Here is a 12,008-nt window from a genome sequence, read left to right as displayed (position 1 = left end):
GCGATTCCACAGTTTTGCAGAACCAGTAAGACTGTGGCTTATGCACTACTGTCACTCTGTGGGCAGCTGGTGGAGGGCCCATCCCCGGCCTCTGTGCCCTCACCCCTGCCCCGCACACCTCATGTTAACACAACAGAGGAACGAGGTCACGGGGGATTCACTCTGGGGCTGGGGGCTGAAGGGGCCCGCAGATGCATTTGTTCCATCCATGCAACATTTTTTTAATCTAGTTAATTTAAAAATAAGGAACCTTCATTCCAAATTCTATTTCCAGCTTCTTTTCAAAAGTTGGGAGAGCTGCCAGCACCGGGTCCCCGTGTCAGCCTGGCCACGCCTGGCTGCAGCGGCAGAGCAGCTGCCCGCTGGCGTAGGGCACTGGAGCCCCAGCACAGGCGGCCACGGACCCCTGCCAGCCCTGTGACCACTGCTCCCGCCCCTGCTGTAGGCAGTGGACCATCAGTTACACGCACACAGGGTCACTTCTGAGAAGGACAGCTAAATGGGGGATGGGCTGGCCGCTGTGCAAGGTGGTGAGAGGCTAGGACCGTGCTCTGCAGCTACTGGCGGGGCTCATCCTGCTGGCTGGGGGACCTTCACTGTGGCCTTGGAGCCCGTGGCGCTCTCCTCGAGCTAATGCCACTATTTCATCACTAGCACACTTCCAAAGCTAGTCATAATGGTGCAACTCCGAAAAGGATATGGCCAAGACAGAAAAAGAAGTAGCCACGTAACATCCCCTGCGGGAGCTGTGACCCCCATCCTGGCTCCCGGAAGGGAGGTGCTGACCGCAGCCCTGTCTGTTCTCTTGCCCCTGCAGTGCTGTGGGGTCGACTTCGAGGTCAAAGCCTTTGCCACACAAGGGACAGATACGGAAGAGGACAAAATTCCCAAGAAGTAAGAGTGTAGCTGTGGGAATATGTGAGGGTGTGGGGAAGGGCTGGGGATAAGAGACCGCCCCTCACTTTATGTCCCAGTGGCAGAATCTTCCCACAGGGCCACTGTGGTGGGGTAATGGAGCCTCCCCAGGTCAGGACCGTCAGGATGAACCATCTCCACATGGGGTGGGGGACAATGGCTGACCATTTGGGAGAAAAAAAACAAAAGAAAATGACAGGGGAGTTGGCAACCTCAAGGGCTCATGTAAGTCCTTAAAAGCCTCCAGATCCCCTCTTTCTTTAGTTTTCTTCTTCTTTTGTAATTTCTTTGTTGCAGTAAAATATACATAACATGAAGTTTACCATTTTAACCATTGTCAAGTGTACAATTCAGTGGCATTAAGTACATTCATTACGTTGTGTAATCAGTTACACCACTATCTGCTATCCATACCCCAAGGTATCTATACCCCAAATGCTGTCATCACCCCAAACAGAAACTCTCTGTGCCCATTAGGCAGTGACTTCCATCCCTCCTATACTCTCAGGCTCTGGTGCCCATTTTTCTTGTTCCTGAACAAGGTTTCCAGTTGTGCCCTCAACACTTTCTCTACATACTCAACATTCACACCTATGGACACTTATACCAAACAGCAATAACAGGGCATCACATCTGTAGAGAGTTTTGAAGCCTGTCACATAGGCACACATCCCCACATCAGCTTCACCCGAGAGGAGGCCACGCCGGGGTCCTAACAGAGGGTGAGAGGGACCCTTGGAGAGCTGACTGGTCCACACCACCCACCAGGCCCCGCCCCCCAGACCTGATCCCTCTACTGGTCCATCCTGCATCCATCGGCAGCATCCCTGAGGGATCCCGGCCTGGGGATGGGCAGGGGGACCTGGTAGGCCGTCCTGAGGAGGCCCAGGCTCTGACCCGGGGAACCATCGGTGACTTTTCATCCACAGGAGCTCCGTGCGTTTACTGATCCGGAAGGTACAGCATGCGCCACGAGAGATGGGTCCCCAGCCGCAAAAGGAGGCCTCCTGGCAGTTCTTCATGTCCGACAAGCCCCTGCACCTCGCCGTCGCCCTCAGCAAAGAGGTGACTGTGGAGCCGGCCTGGGGACAGCCTGCCAGGCCCTCTGCTGGGGGTGTGCTGCAGGCAGTCTTGGGGGCAGCGATAGTTAAAGCACCAACATTTGGGGACGACTGGCTTTTTTCATAATTTGGAGCCAGTAAACGTGACCCTTAGGATAGGACCAAACTGGCTTGCATTCCACTCACTGTGGGTTCCGACAACTTGGAGGTGGAGGGTTTCCCATACCCCCAGCCCAGGCTGTCTTTGCCCCCTGTCTGCCCCCAGGGGCCTCTTTACTAGTGTGTCATCAGTGGGTGTGGTGTTAACAAATTGTTCACTTCCGTGCAAACTTAAGTTTGGCAGTAACGGTGAGGGGGTGAGCATGTCGTGTGAAAATCGCGGCCGAAAAAGGTGAAACTGGCCAAGGCCGTCTCTGGTCGACAAGAGTCGTGCACACACATTGCCAGCAGACTGTGTGTGTGTGTGTTACTTCACACACACAAGTGGTGTAACTTGCGCGCGCATGCAAGGACATGAGCACCTGGGCTAGATCACGCAGAGTCACTGCTGGGCAAGCTCTACCTCTGGGCTTCCCCACTGATTTCCCCTCATTTCACTTATTCTGCCCCCCAATAACCTCATGATTCCACTCAACACCCCCGGGGCTAACTCTGAGTGACCCTCAGGACTCGGGCGTTGGGGCCGGAGGCCCCATCATCCGCCTCAGCCTCCCACAGAGGGGGTAGAACCTGCTCCAGACCCTTCTCCACAGGAAACGTGATGCCATCACCCTGTCTTCCTTGAAAGTGTGGGCATTCAGCCACTTATTCCAGTTAAAGGACTGAGATGAATTTAACAAGATATGGCCACACTCTCTTCCCCTTTTCTGACGTATCTGCTGACTTCTTCAGCTCTATTACCATGGGGAACCCATTCCTGTGACTGTGACCGTGACCAATAATACAGAGAAGACGGTGAAGAAGATTAAAGTGCTAGGTAGGACCTTCTGCTCGAACCCGGACAGCAGAGTCTTCCAGGTTCCCAATCTAGTCATATTTCCCAAGGGTCTCTCCTCTGGTCAGTAAGGCCCCCCGGGGCCTTGGAACTGCCCGTTTGTCTCTGTCGTCGCACGGCAGGACCTTAGAGGAGGAAGGTGTCCTCTCCTGCAGCCTCGTGCCCAGCTTAGGGTTGTCTTCTGTCCTGGGACAGCATCCCCGACAGGGCATCTTCCCGTCCTTCCTTGTCACGCCTTCCTTGAGGGGCCCCTGTGCCAGGTCTCGGGGTAAGTGCGGGAGGAGTTTTCTTTCTGCACAGTGTAGTGGGGAGTCCTGGCCTGGGAACTCTGGGCTCCCCTGTGGGCTCGAGCTGTGCACGTCCTCTTGGAATTTAGCGGGCAGCCACGGCAGTGTTCCCGGACTACCTTCCCAGGTTTCGTTAGGTACTGATTGATCACACTGGACATGCTTTGTAAGTGGTAATCCCTACTGTCACTGCTACTGTTGAGTCGCCGTGATGTGGTGGCCAAGCCTCCTGAATGCTCAGGAGATGCGCCTCCCGCTTGCTGGTCCTACACACTTCCTCAGCTCAAAGGACGTCAAAGTGCACGGGATGCTCCTAGATCTTGGTCTTATATGGGTGATGTAAAAAAGACACGATAAAATGACCTTGGAGGGAGACCTCTCTGTTCACTTCTCCCTCAGACACTCGATGGCTGAGACAGAGTTAGACTCACAGTGTGTTAGGGTGACCAACCATCCTGGGTTGACCAGGACCAAGGACGCAGGACTTTCAATGCTAAAATGGGGCCAGTCCCAGGCAGACCAGGATGGTTGGTCACCCTAAGTGCCATATACCATGTTCCTCTTTCCCTCTTATCCATCATAGAGAAGACTCAGGAATTTGCTGCATACATACTAAAAAATTCTAGATTTTTCTTGATGCTAATATACATGCTTACTTTATGGCTTTGTTTTTATGTTGGTTTAAGTTCCTATGCCTTTAAGTCTTTGTAGGAACTGGCATTATTTGTTTAGCATGTTGTATGTAGTGTCAATACAGTATTCCACAAAGCAGCAGGATTGAGAAAGTATCATTTGATACTTAGATTTTAAATTATTTCTCAAAGTTTTATGAATCCTAACATCGAAGCCCCTAATTTTTGAAAGAAGCTGTTGAATTTCTGAAGCAAGATGTTAAGAACTTTCTATAGGCCGAGTACTGTGCTGAGTGCTTCACACAAATTGTTTTTCTGATTCTCAAATTTGATTTTAATGGAGATTGAAAATCATCTTTTTAATCATCACAACAACCATATAAGTTAGATGCAATTATCATTCTCGTTTTGCTTATGGGGAAATTGAGGCTTAGAGGAGCTCAGTAATTACCCCACAGCAGATGGCTAAGCTGGGATGTGAACCCAAGTGGTCTGGCCCCAGAGCCCACCTTCCTATCCACCATGCTACACCCACAAATCAACCCTGTGCTGCCTCCACGTGGTTTCTAGCTTGGACACCCGAAGGATATGCTCACTGAATAAGATAGAGAAGGTTGGAAGGGAGTGTATTTGGGGAAAGAGAGCACATGGTGAGTTTTGGGACACCGGGAGATTGTGTGTTTTGGAAGGATACCCACAGATGTGCCCTGAGCTCAGCAGGGAGGATGAGTCTCCCAGGAGGTGCAGTTTTAGGAGACTGGCTCATGGGTAGGGTTGACACAGAGCAGGTTATTGGTGAATGGAAGTGGCCTGAGGACAGAACAGAAATCTCAGCCTTAAAGCCGAGCCTGAGAGGTGCACTCAGATGGCCGTTAGGGAAGACCAACCACGTCCCCTGGAAGGCACCACGCAGGACTCCGCACCGAGTCACCCTACCCTGTCCCCCTTTGCAGTGGAACAAGTGGCCAACGTGGTTCTCTACTCGAGTGATTATTACGTCAAGCCGGTGGCCATGGAGGAAACACAGTGAGTAGTGGGTTGGGTTTCTATTTCCTGGGCGGCTCCAGCTTCTTGGTCAAGTTCCCATTTTGGTCATCGCTGAAGACGGAAGTAGAATGGTCAGCTAGCTCCCCAGCTTTCCACTTCCTTCCCCTGTTCTCACTTCAAGGACTGCAAAGAAAGTTAGCATCTTGATCCTGTGCTCGCTAACAAGAATTCCGAGAGCTGGGTCAAGCTAAGGAACGACGGAGAGGAGAGAAATAAAGGCTGAAATGTCACAGTGGGAATGTCTAGAACTTTCTATTGATCCTTGAATAAGTGGGTAGGAATTTGATACTGTTTCTGCCCCCGGAGCAGAAAATCAAATGACCTGTCAGCCCAGTCAAGGGTTCCCTATCTTTTGATCTTCTCCATAACTTGAAAATCTGATACCAGTGACAACTGGATTAGGATGATATATCAGTTCTCAGCCACTTGTTGTTAGTGACTTTTCTCCCTTCATTAGAGTAAAAAACAAATGGGAGGATTTCCCAGGTGGTCCAGTGGCTAAGACTCCATGCTCCCAGTGCAGGGGGCCCGGGTTTGATCCCTGGTCGGGGAACTAGATCCCACATGCTGCAACTAATAGTTCACATGCTGCGACTAAAGATGCTGCGTGCCGCAACTAAGTTCCAGCGCAGCCAAATAAATTAAAAAAAAAAGATATTAAAAACAAATGGGAATCCTGTGATGGCTTCTTCGTGGTGGAGCGAGAGATCTAACCAGTTTTGCTTTGTGCTAGGCGGTCAGGTTCATGAGGCACACAGGCCTCTGGGGGTTATGCCTTCCCCCAGAGAGGATTGCTTGGGAAGGTGTTTTTTCTAAGCGTTGTTGTATGCAAAAAATATTATCACAGTTAGAGGAAGGAGGGTTCGGGGAGCGGGGTGAGGAAAGACAGCTGATTCAGCAAGATAACATTACATGATATTTAAAAGGCGACTTCAGGATAAACTGTTACTTAAAGCAGATCCTGACCTAAGTTGACTTATAGGTCTAGAGAGGAGAGAGGAAGGAAAGAACCATAACTCACTGACTGTCTTCTTGGGGCCAGGCCTGGGGTCTACTCTACCTTTTAGGCTGTGTCCTTGAACATCCTCATGTCCTGGGCGTCTTCCTGGCTCACCTTTTGGCACGCGCCCAACAATGATCGGAGAAACTGGTCCCCAGCTGAGTTTTCCCCTACTGTACCCCATTACCTGGGCCTCTTGATGGCTCTTGGATACATTTGGCATCAAGGACTCCCAGAAAACTGGGAACCATCCTCGGATACCCTCAAAAGGGTGGGAGGCAGGGAGGTTGAAAGTGGGGCATCTGGGGCCCTGGTGGGCAGGCCTCCTGGGAACCAGGTCAGACCTGACACCCAAGCTGCTGCCCACCATCCAGTCCCAATCCCAAAGGCGCTGGGAAGTGGCCGGGCGGGACTTTGGCCGCAGGCCTTGGCATAGGCCTTCGGCAAGGGCTGCTGCAGGAAAGGCCATCGTCCAAGCCCCATCCCGGGGGCCCCTTCCTACTACAGCTACCTTTCCAGTGTAATTGGTGCTTCTGTCACTCTGTTGCCCAAACTAAACTCATTAAGAGAAGTTCTACCAGGGCCCAGATGCAAGGATGTGGGCCACCTTGGGCTCAAGCAGGGTTCTGCATGCCCGGGAGCCTCCTATGTGCACTTGGAGGCCAGAGAAGACACAGCCGCCTTCAACTCCCCAGGGAGATGGAGGAGGGGACCCGTTCCGAGGGGGACAGTGGGACTCCCCGTCTGTTACAGAGCAGGCTGGGGAAAGGGCCCGAGGCTGGCTCCTGGACAGTGTTTTCAGGGCCCTGGCTGGGCACAAGGACAGAGGGTGTGCCAGGAGCACGGACACGGCTCGCCTGGGCTCTGGGGTCGGAGAGGGCAGGCAGCTGCATGGCGGCTGTGGGCACAGGCCAGGGGTCAGCACGTGGGTGAGTGGCAGAGCCAACTCTCCAGCCTCAGATGCTGTTCGGTGAGCCGGGATGCTGCCCAGCCTGGGGGGACCGCGCTGCTCTGCCCCCAGCTGCACCCAGGCCCACAGAGCCGCCCAGTCTGAACAGCCCACAGTGGAGGACCCGGCCCTTCTCGCGCCCCTCCTCCCTGGGCACACGCTGAAACCTCCCGACAGTGACGACTCCCAGCCTGGGCTTGTTGCTGGCACTGGCCAGTTGGCCCTGCAGCCCACTGCGTGGTTCACGAAGCCTCAGGAGGAGACTGGGTGTGGTCCCTGACTCTTGGGCCAGTCTCACTTCACCCCACAAGACATTCTAGAAATTCAGCAATCAGAACAGGCTGAGGGAGTTGAGAAACGTCCTAACGTTGCTGCCAGCCTGTTTTGAGACGTCACTAATGCTGTTCTTCTCACAAGGCAAAGGCACAGGCACCTGGACTGTCTTTCCCATGAGTCGCAGGGAACGTGGGTTCTAGAAAATGCTTGACGGCACACAGGGTCTCGTGGGGGCGAAGGTGGCTTCAAGGCTGTAAGAGCAGCCAGCTAAATCTGCTCTCTGTGTCTCTTCCTGCAGGGAAAAGGTACCACCAAACAGCACCTTGACCACGACGCTGACCCTGCTGCCCTTGCTGGCTAACAACCTCGAGAGAAAGGGCATCGCCCTGGACGGGAAAATCAAGCACGAGGACACGAACCTTGCCTCTAGCACCATGTGAGCCCCGAGACTCAGTGCTGCGGTGGCGCTGGTCTATGCCCCCTCCTCGTCCCAGCCCTGGGCTCGCGGCCTGCACACGCAGCCTGGTGGCAAAGTGCGTGCTCGGGGCCCCGGGGCCCCAAGCAGGGACCCCACTCCCACCCCTGGTGTGACACAGTGGCTACAGCTCTGGACCTTGTGCTGAGCCCCAACACCCCTGCTTGCTGTCTGGGCCACCCTGGGCAGATAACTGGAGCTGTCTTGAGAACCTGTTTTCCCGTCTGTAAAGTGTGGGAGCGACAGCTCCTCAGAGAGAGGTTTTGAGGGTTATGTGAGACAGTCCATGTAAAATGTGGTGCCTGGCACACAGTAAGTGCTCCAGAAATGTCAGCTATTACCTTCAAAATTATCATTAGCTAGTGTAGAGCCCTGAGCATACGAACTGAGTGCCCCAGCTGGCTCCATGAATGATGGAAAGGTCGTTTATGCATTTCCATCAGGAAAGGTAAAAACAGGAGGTCCTGAGGGCTACAGAGGTCAGTTCAATTTAAATGAAAATAAGCACTGATATGCTGACCCTGCTCAGAGAACCATGGCCGAACTGAGCCAGCAGATCTAGTAAAAACTAGAACGAAGCTTCTACGTCAAATAGCCCTGTCACTCCTCACCATCCTCCGGGGCTTCCATTCCCAGCGGTGTGTCTGCTGGTGAGCCCTGAGGGTTTGGGGTAGGAGCTGCCACCCAGGCTCGGGCCCTTCGCTGCCATCTCCCCCTCCACCCCTGTGTGTTCCAAGGCCCCAGCGATCAGCTCCAGGCAATGCCATCGAGAAGAGCTCTCGCGTTTGCCCTCCCTGCCCCCGTAGCTCCGAGACGAACAGCGGGGTCAGCGACCGTTGGGCAGAAAGCAGGATCTTGGGAGTCAAAGGATTTTCTGAGGTTGATTTGCCAGTTGGTGTGTTACATTCTAAAGCACATCTGTGATGCTCTGGGAGAGGGCCGAGCAGGGAGATTGATGCCCTAGATCCGTGAACTCGAGGGCAAAGGAATCACGACATCCACAGCGGCGCGCTGCATTTGTAAAGGTCTTGTGTGGTTCATGGAGTATTTTATAAACATGCCAGTCTCTCCATGCTTTTGTGAGGAAGGTGAATTTATACTCATTTCACAGATAAGGAAATTGAGGTTCCACCAGAATGAGAGCTTCAGCCAAGGTCACCGGGTCAGTTAATGGCAGAGCAAAGCCCACCCCGAATCCCGAGCCCTCCTTTCACCCAGCGTCAGGGCTGCCTTCCAGCGCCCCAGACAGTGAGGACACAGCAGAGCCTGGATGACGCAGTGGGGAGAGGTGGGGTTGATTCACCCTGTTTTTGCTTCCCGCTTCTCCCCTCCCTGCATTCTTCTGTTTTTCTTTTCTGTTTGAGCAGCATAAAGGAGGGCATAGACAAGACCGTCATGGGGATCCTGGTGTCTTACCAGATCAAGGTGAAGCTCACGGTGTCAGGGTGAGTGTCCAGCTCCAGCACTCTGCCTGCTCTATCTTGGCCGTCAGTAGTCTGAATGGTTTCATTCCTGAGTGACTGGGAGACAGAAAGCAAGAAAAGTCCACAAATTCTATCGATTACATAGCAGAGTTTTAGAGAGACTCTATTTGTCTAGTTTCACAATTCTACCTGATATAACATTACGGGGGAAAAGGTAGAAAAGCAGACTACGAAACACGTGCACTATTGGTACCACTTGGCAAAAATGGGTGTGCCTGTGCTCACATATGGAAGCTGATATAAAACAGGAGAATCAGTTGAGCGTCTGATTGTACTTTGGAAAAGACTGGCGGCTGTGAAATGAACTCGCAGGGCATCCTGGTTCACCTGCCTCTCAGGAGGCATCCATCCATGACGGAAAGGGCCTGCCTTTCCTCCCCAACGAGCAATCACAGGACTGGGGAGTCTCCTTTTCATACAAGAGCATGACTGTCTCAGAGTTCTGAGGAAATGGTTTCCCATCTTTTTTGAAATCAAATTTCTTTCCATTTAAAAATCTTATCAGAAGGGAAAAACTCGACGTCTCATCTTCCTTTTCAAATTCCATTGCCAGAGGCTCTGGCCTTTTACCTTGATCAGCCTTCGGTAGTTCAGCCATCAAAGCAAATCCATGTGTATATTCCATAGGGCTCAGGAGGTGAAGAGTTCCCCAAATTTTGGTTGGGGCAACAAAGTAGAACGTGGGTTGATTCTGCAAATTTCGTTAACACAGTGTGTGTAGCTGTGTTTCTCAAAGTGCATAGTGTTTTCTTTCATCTTCTCTGAGAGGATCTAAAACAGGGTCGAGTGCAGCAGTCAAGGTAAGTGATCAGCAGGTAGTTCACCGTGACCTTTGTGGCCCAGAGAGAAATTCTGGACCGAGGTTTATTCTTGAACATTAGGGCTTGAACCTATGTAATTCCTCTTTTTAACTAACCCACTTGAGAAAGAGATGAAATCACAAGTAGAGAGGAATAGCTGAGTTGGCTGTTAGGGGTGCGAAGATCCTGAAAATTGTGAGTGAGGAACATGGCAGGCACGTGTCCAGCCTCTGAGTAACGGCAAGTAAGGTTGTGTTACCACTGTGGAGAGTCACCACAGCCCTGTTTGCTTTTGTGTTTCCTAGCCTCCTGGGAGACCTCACCTCCAGGTAAACCCCTTCATCTTCCTTCTCTGCTTGATTCTCTGCTTGATTCCAAGATATCAAAGGGGACAAACCGGGGCTTCAGAACAGTGACAGTGAAGTCTGGTTTCCCGGCTCTCATGCTCAGAGGTCTTAGGAGATGATGCCCCTAACACCCTGCAGACCTTGGTGTGAGGTTGGGGATGTTCCTTTGAGACCGTAGCTGGGCCTGCACCTGGGCGAGGACACACACATACACGCACACTCAGAAAACTGGCACACTCCTTGCAGCTGCCCGTGTGTGGGGGGGGGGGAGGGGGAAAATATACATAACGTGACGTTTACCATTTTACCCTTTTAAAAGTGTACAGTTCAGTGGCATCAGGGACATTCACAGTGTTGTGCCACTGTCACCACTCTCTAGCTCCTGTACACTTTTCCCATCCTCAAAGGAAACCCCTTACCTATTATGCCGTCTCTCCCGTTCTCCCCTCTCCCTCATCCCTGGCGACCACTAACCTGCTTGCTAGCTCTGGAGATTTGCCTAATCTGGACATGTTGTATGAATGGAATCAGGCAATATTTGTGCTTTTGTGGCTGGTTTGTTTCTTCCCTTGACATCATGTCTGCAAGGTCCATGTTGTAGCACGTGTCAGCACTTCATTCCTTCTTATGGCTGAGAAATACTCCATGGTGTGGATGGACCACGTTTTGGTTGGTGGACATTTGGGTTGTTTCCACCTGTGGGCGATTGTGATTAGTGAGAGCAGCCATTTAAATCATGCACAAAGAGGCAGCAGGTAAGACAAGTCTGAGGCAGGCACTGACCTTACATATTCCTTCACCGACTCTTATCACCTCCCCTCACATGGAGCCCAGGCTGTGCCTTCTCTCCTAGACCCCAGCCATATTCGGGTCCGCCAGGAGCGCCTTAGCAGCAGAAGTGCTTTGACCGAAGCAGTAACCCCAGGGCGGGAGGTGATGGGTCCTGGGTGAAACAAGGAGTAACCCTTGTTTCCCACACCCCTTTCCATTCTTCCTGTGCCTAGATTTCCCTTCCACCCCTTCCTGACTCCTTGCCTTCCTTTTTTAAAATTAATTAATTAATTAATTAATTTTCGGCTGTATTGGGTCTTTGTTGCGGTGCACGGGCTTCTCACTGCGGTGGCTTCTCTTGTTGCAGAGCACCGGCTCTAGGCGTGTGGGCTTCAGTAGTTGTAGCACACGGGCTCAGTAGTTGTGGTGCACAGGCTTAGTTGCTCCGTGGCATGTGGGTTCTTCCCAGACCAGGGCTCAAACCCGTGTCCCCTGTATTGGCAGGCGCATTCTTAACCACTGCGCCACCAGGGAAGCCCTGTTGCCTTCCTTTTTTAATATAAATTCCAAGTCGCCTCGAAGCCCTTTAGCCTCTGGAGTTGGGTAGACCGTGCTCATCCCTGTTCTGCTCTCTGCAGAGGGACTGTGTGCGGCCTTAGCACAGATTTAACACGTAAAAAGTAGTTACATTTTGCAAAGGATATTTTTCAAAGCTATCCTTATTCTCCAGGATTTCACCTCTTCTCTACCCATAATATCATGTCCCTGAAACTAATAACCAGGAGGAAGGGGGACCTAAAAATCCTAGCTGCCTCAGCCTCTCGCAAGTGGAGTTTCTAGACCACATTCCAGGGAATACATTTAAAATTCCTTCTTGACCACTTCCTGATTTCTGGTTTGTTTTGTTTTGACTCTCACTGAGTCGTCTTTCATCTGGGGCCTGGGGACCTTTCACGAAGCTCTGCAACCC

General features: G+C 52.0%; 1 protein-coding gene across 1 annotated transcript in view; it reads left to right on the top strand.

The window, feature by feature from the left end:
- The window catches only part of SAG (S-antigen visual arrestin), a 30,383-nt gene that overhangs the window by 13,890 nt on the left and 4,485 nt on the right, over window positions 1-12,008 (top strand). The window contains exons 6-12 of the mRNA XM_060015473.1: window positions 818-894; window positions 1,845-1,980; window positions 2,868-2,952; window positions 4,843-4,915; window positions 7,460-7,597; window positions 9,004-9,081; window positions 10,226-10,249. Of these exons, the coding sequence (XP_059871456.1) occupies window positions 818-894; window positions 1,845-1,980; window positions 2,868-2,952; window positions 4,843-4,915; window positions 7,460-7,597; window positions 9,004-9,081; window positions 10,226-10,249 (611 nt within the window). The remainder of the gene's footprint in view (window positions 1-817; window positions 895-1,844; window positions 1,981-2,867; window positions 2,953-4,842; window positions 4,916-7,459; window positions 7,598-9,003; window positions 9,082-10,225; window positions 10,250-12,008) is intronic.

This window comes from Delphinus delphis, chromosome 7 (assembly GCF_949987515.2).
Source record: "Delphinus delphis chromosome 7, mDelDel1.2, whole genome shotgun sequence".
Classification (NCBI taxonomy): domain Eukaryota; kingdom Metazoa; phylum Chordata; class Mammalia; order Artiodactyla; family Delphinidae; genus Delphinus; species Delphinus delphis.
Note: the sequence above shows the minus strand (reverse complement) of the source record. Positions and strands in the feature narration are given on the sequence as shown.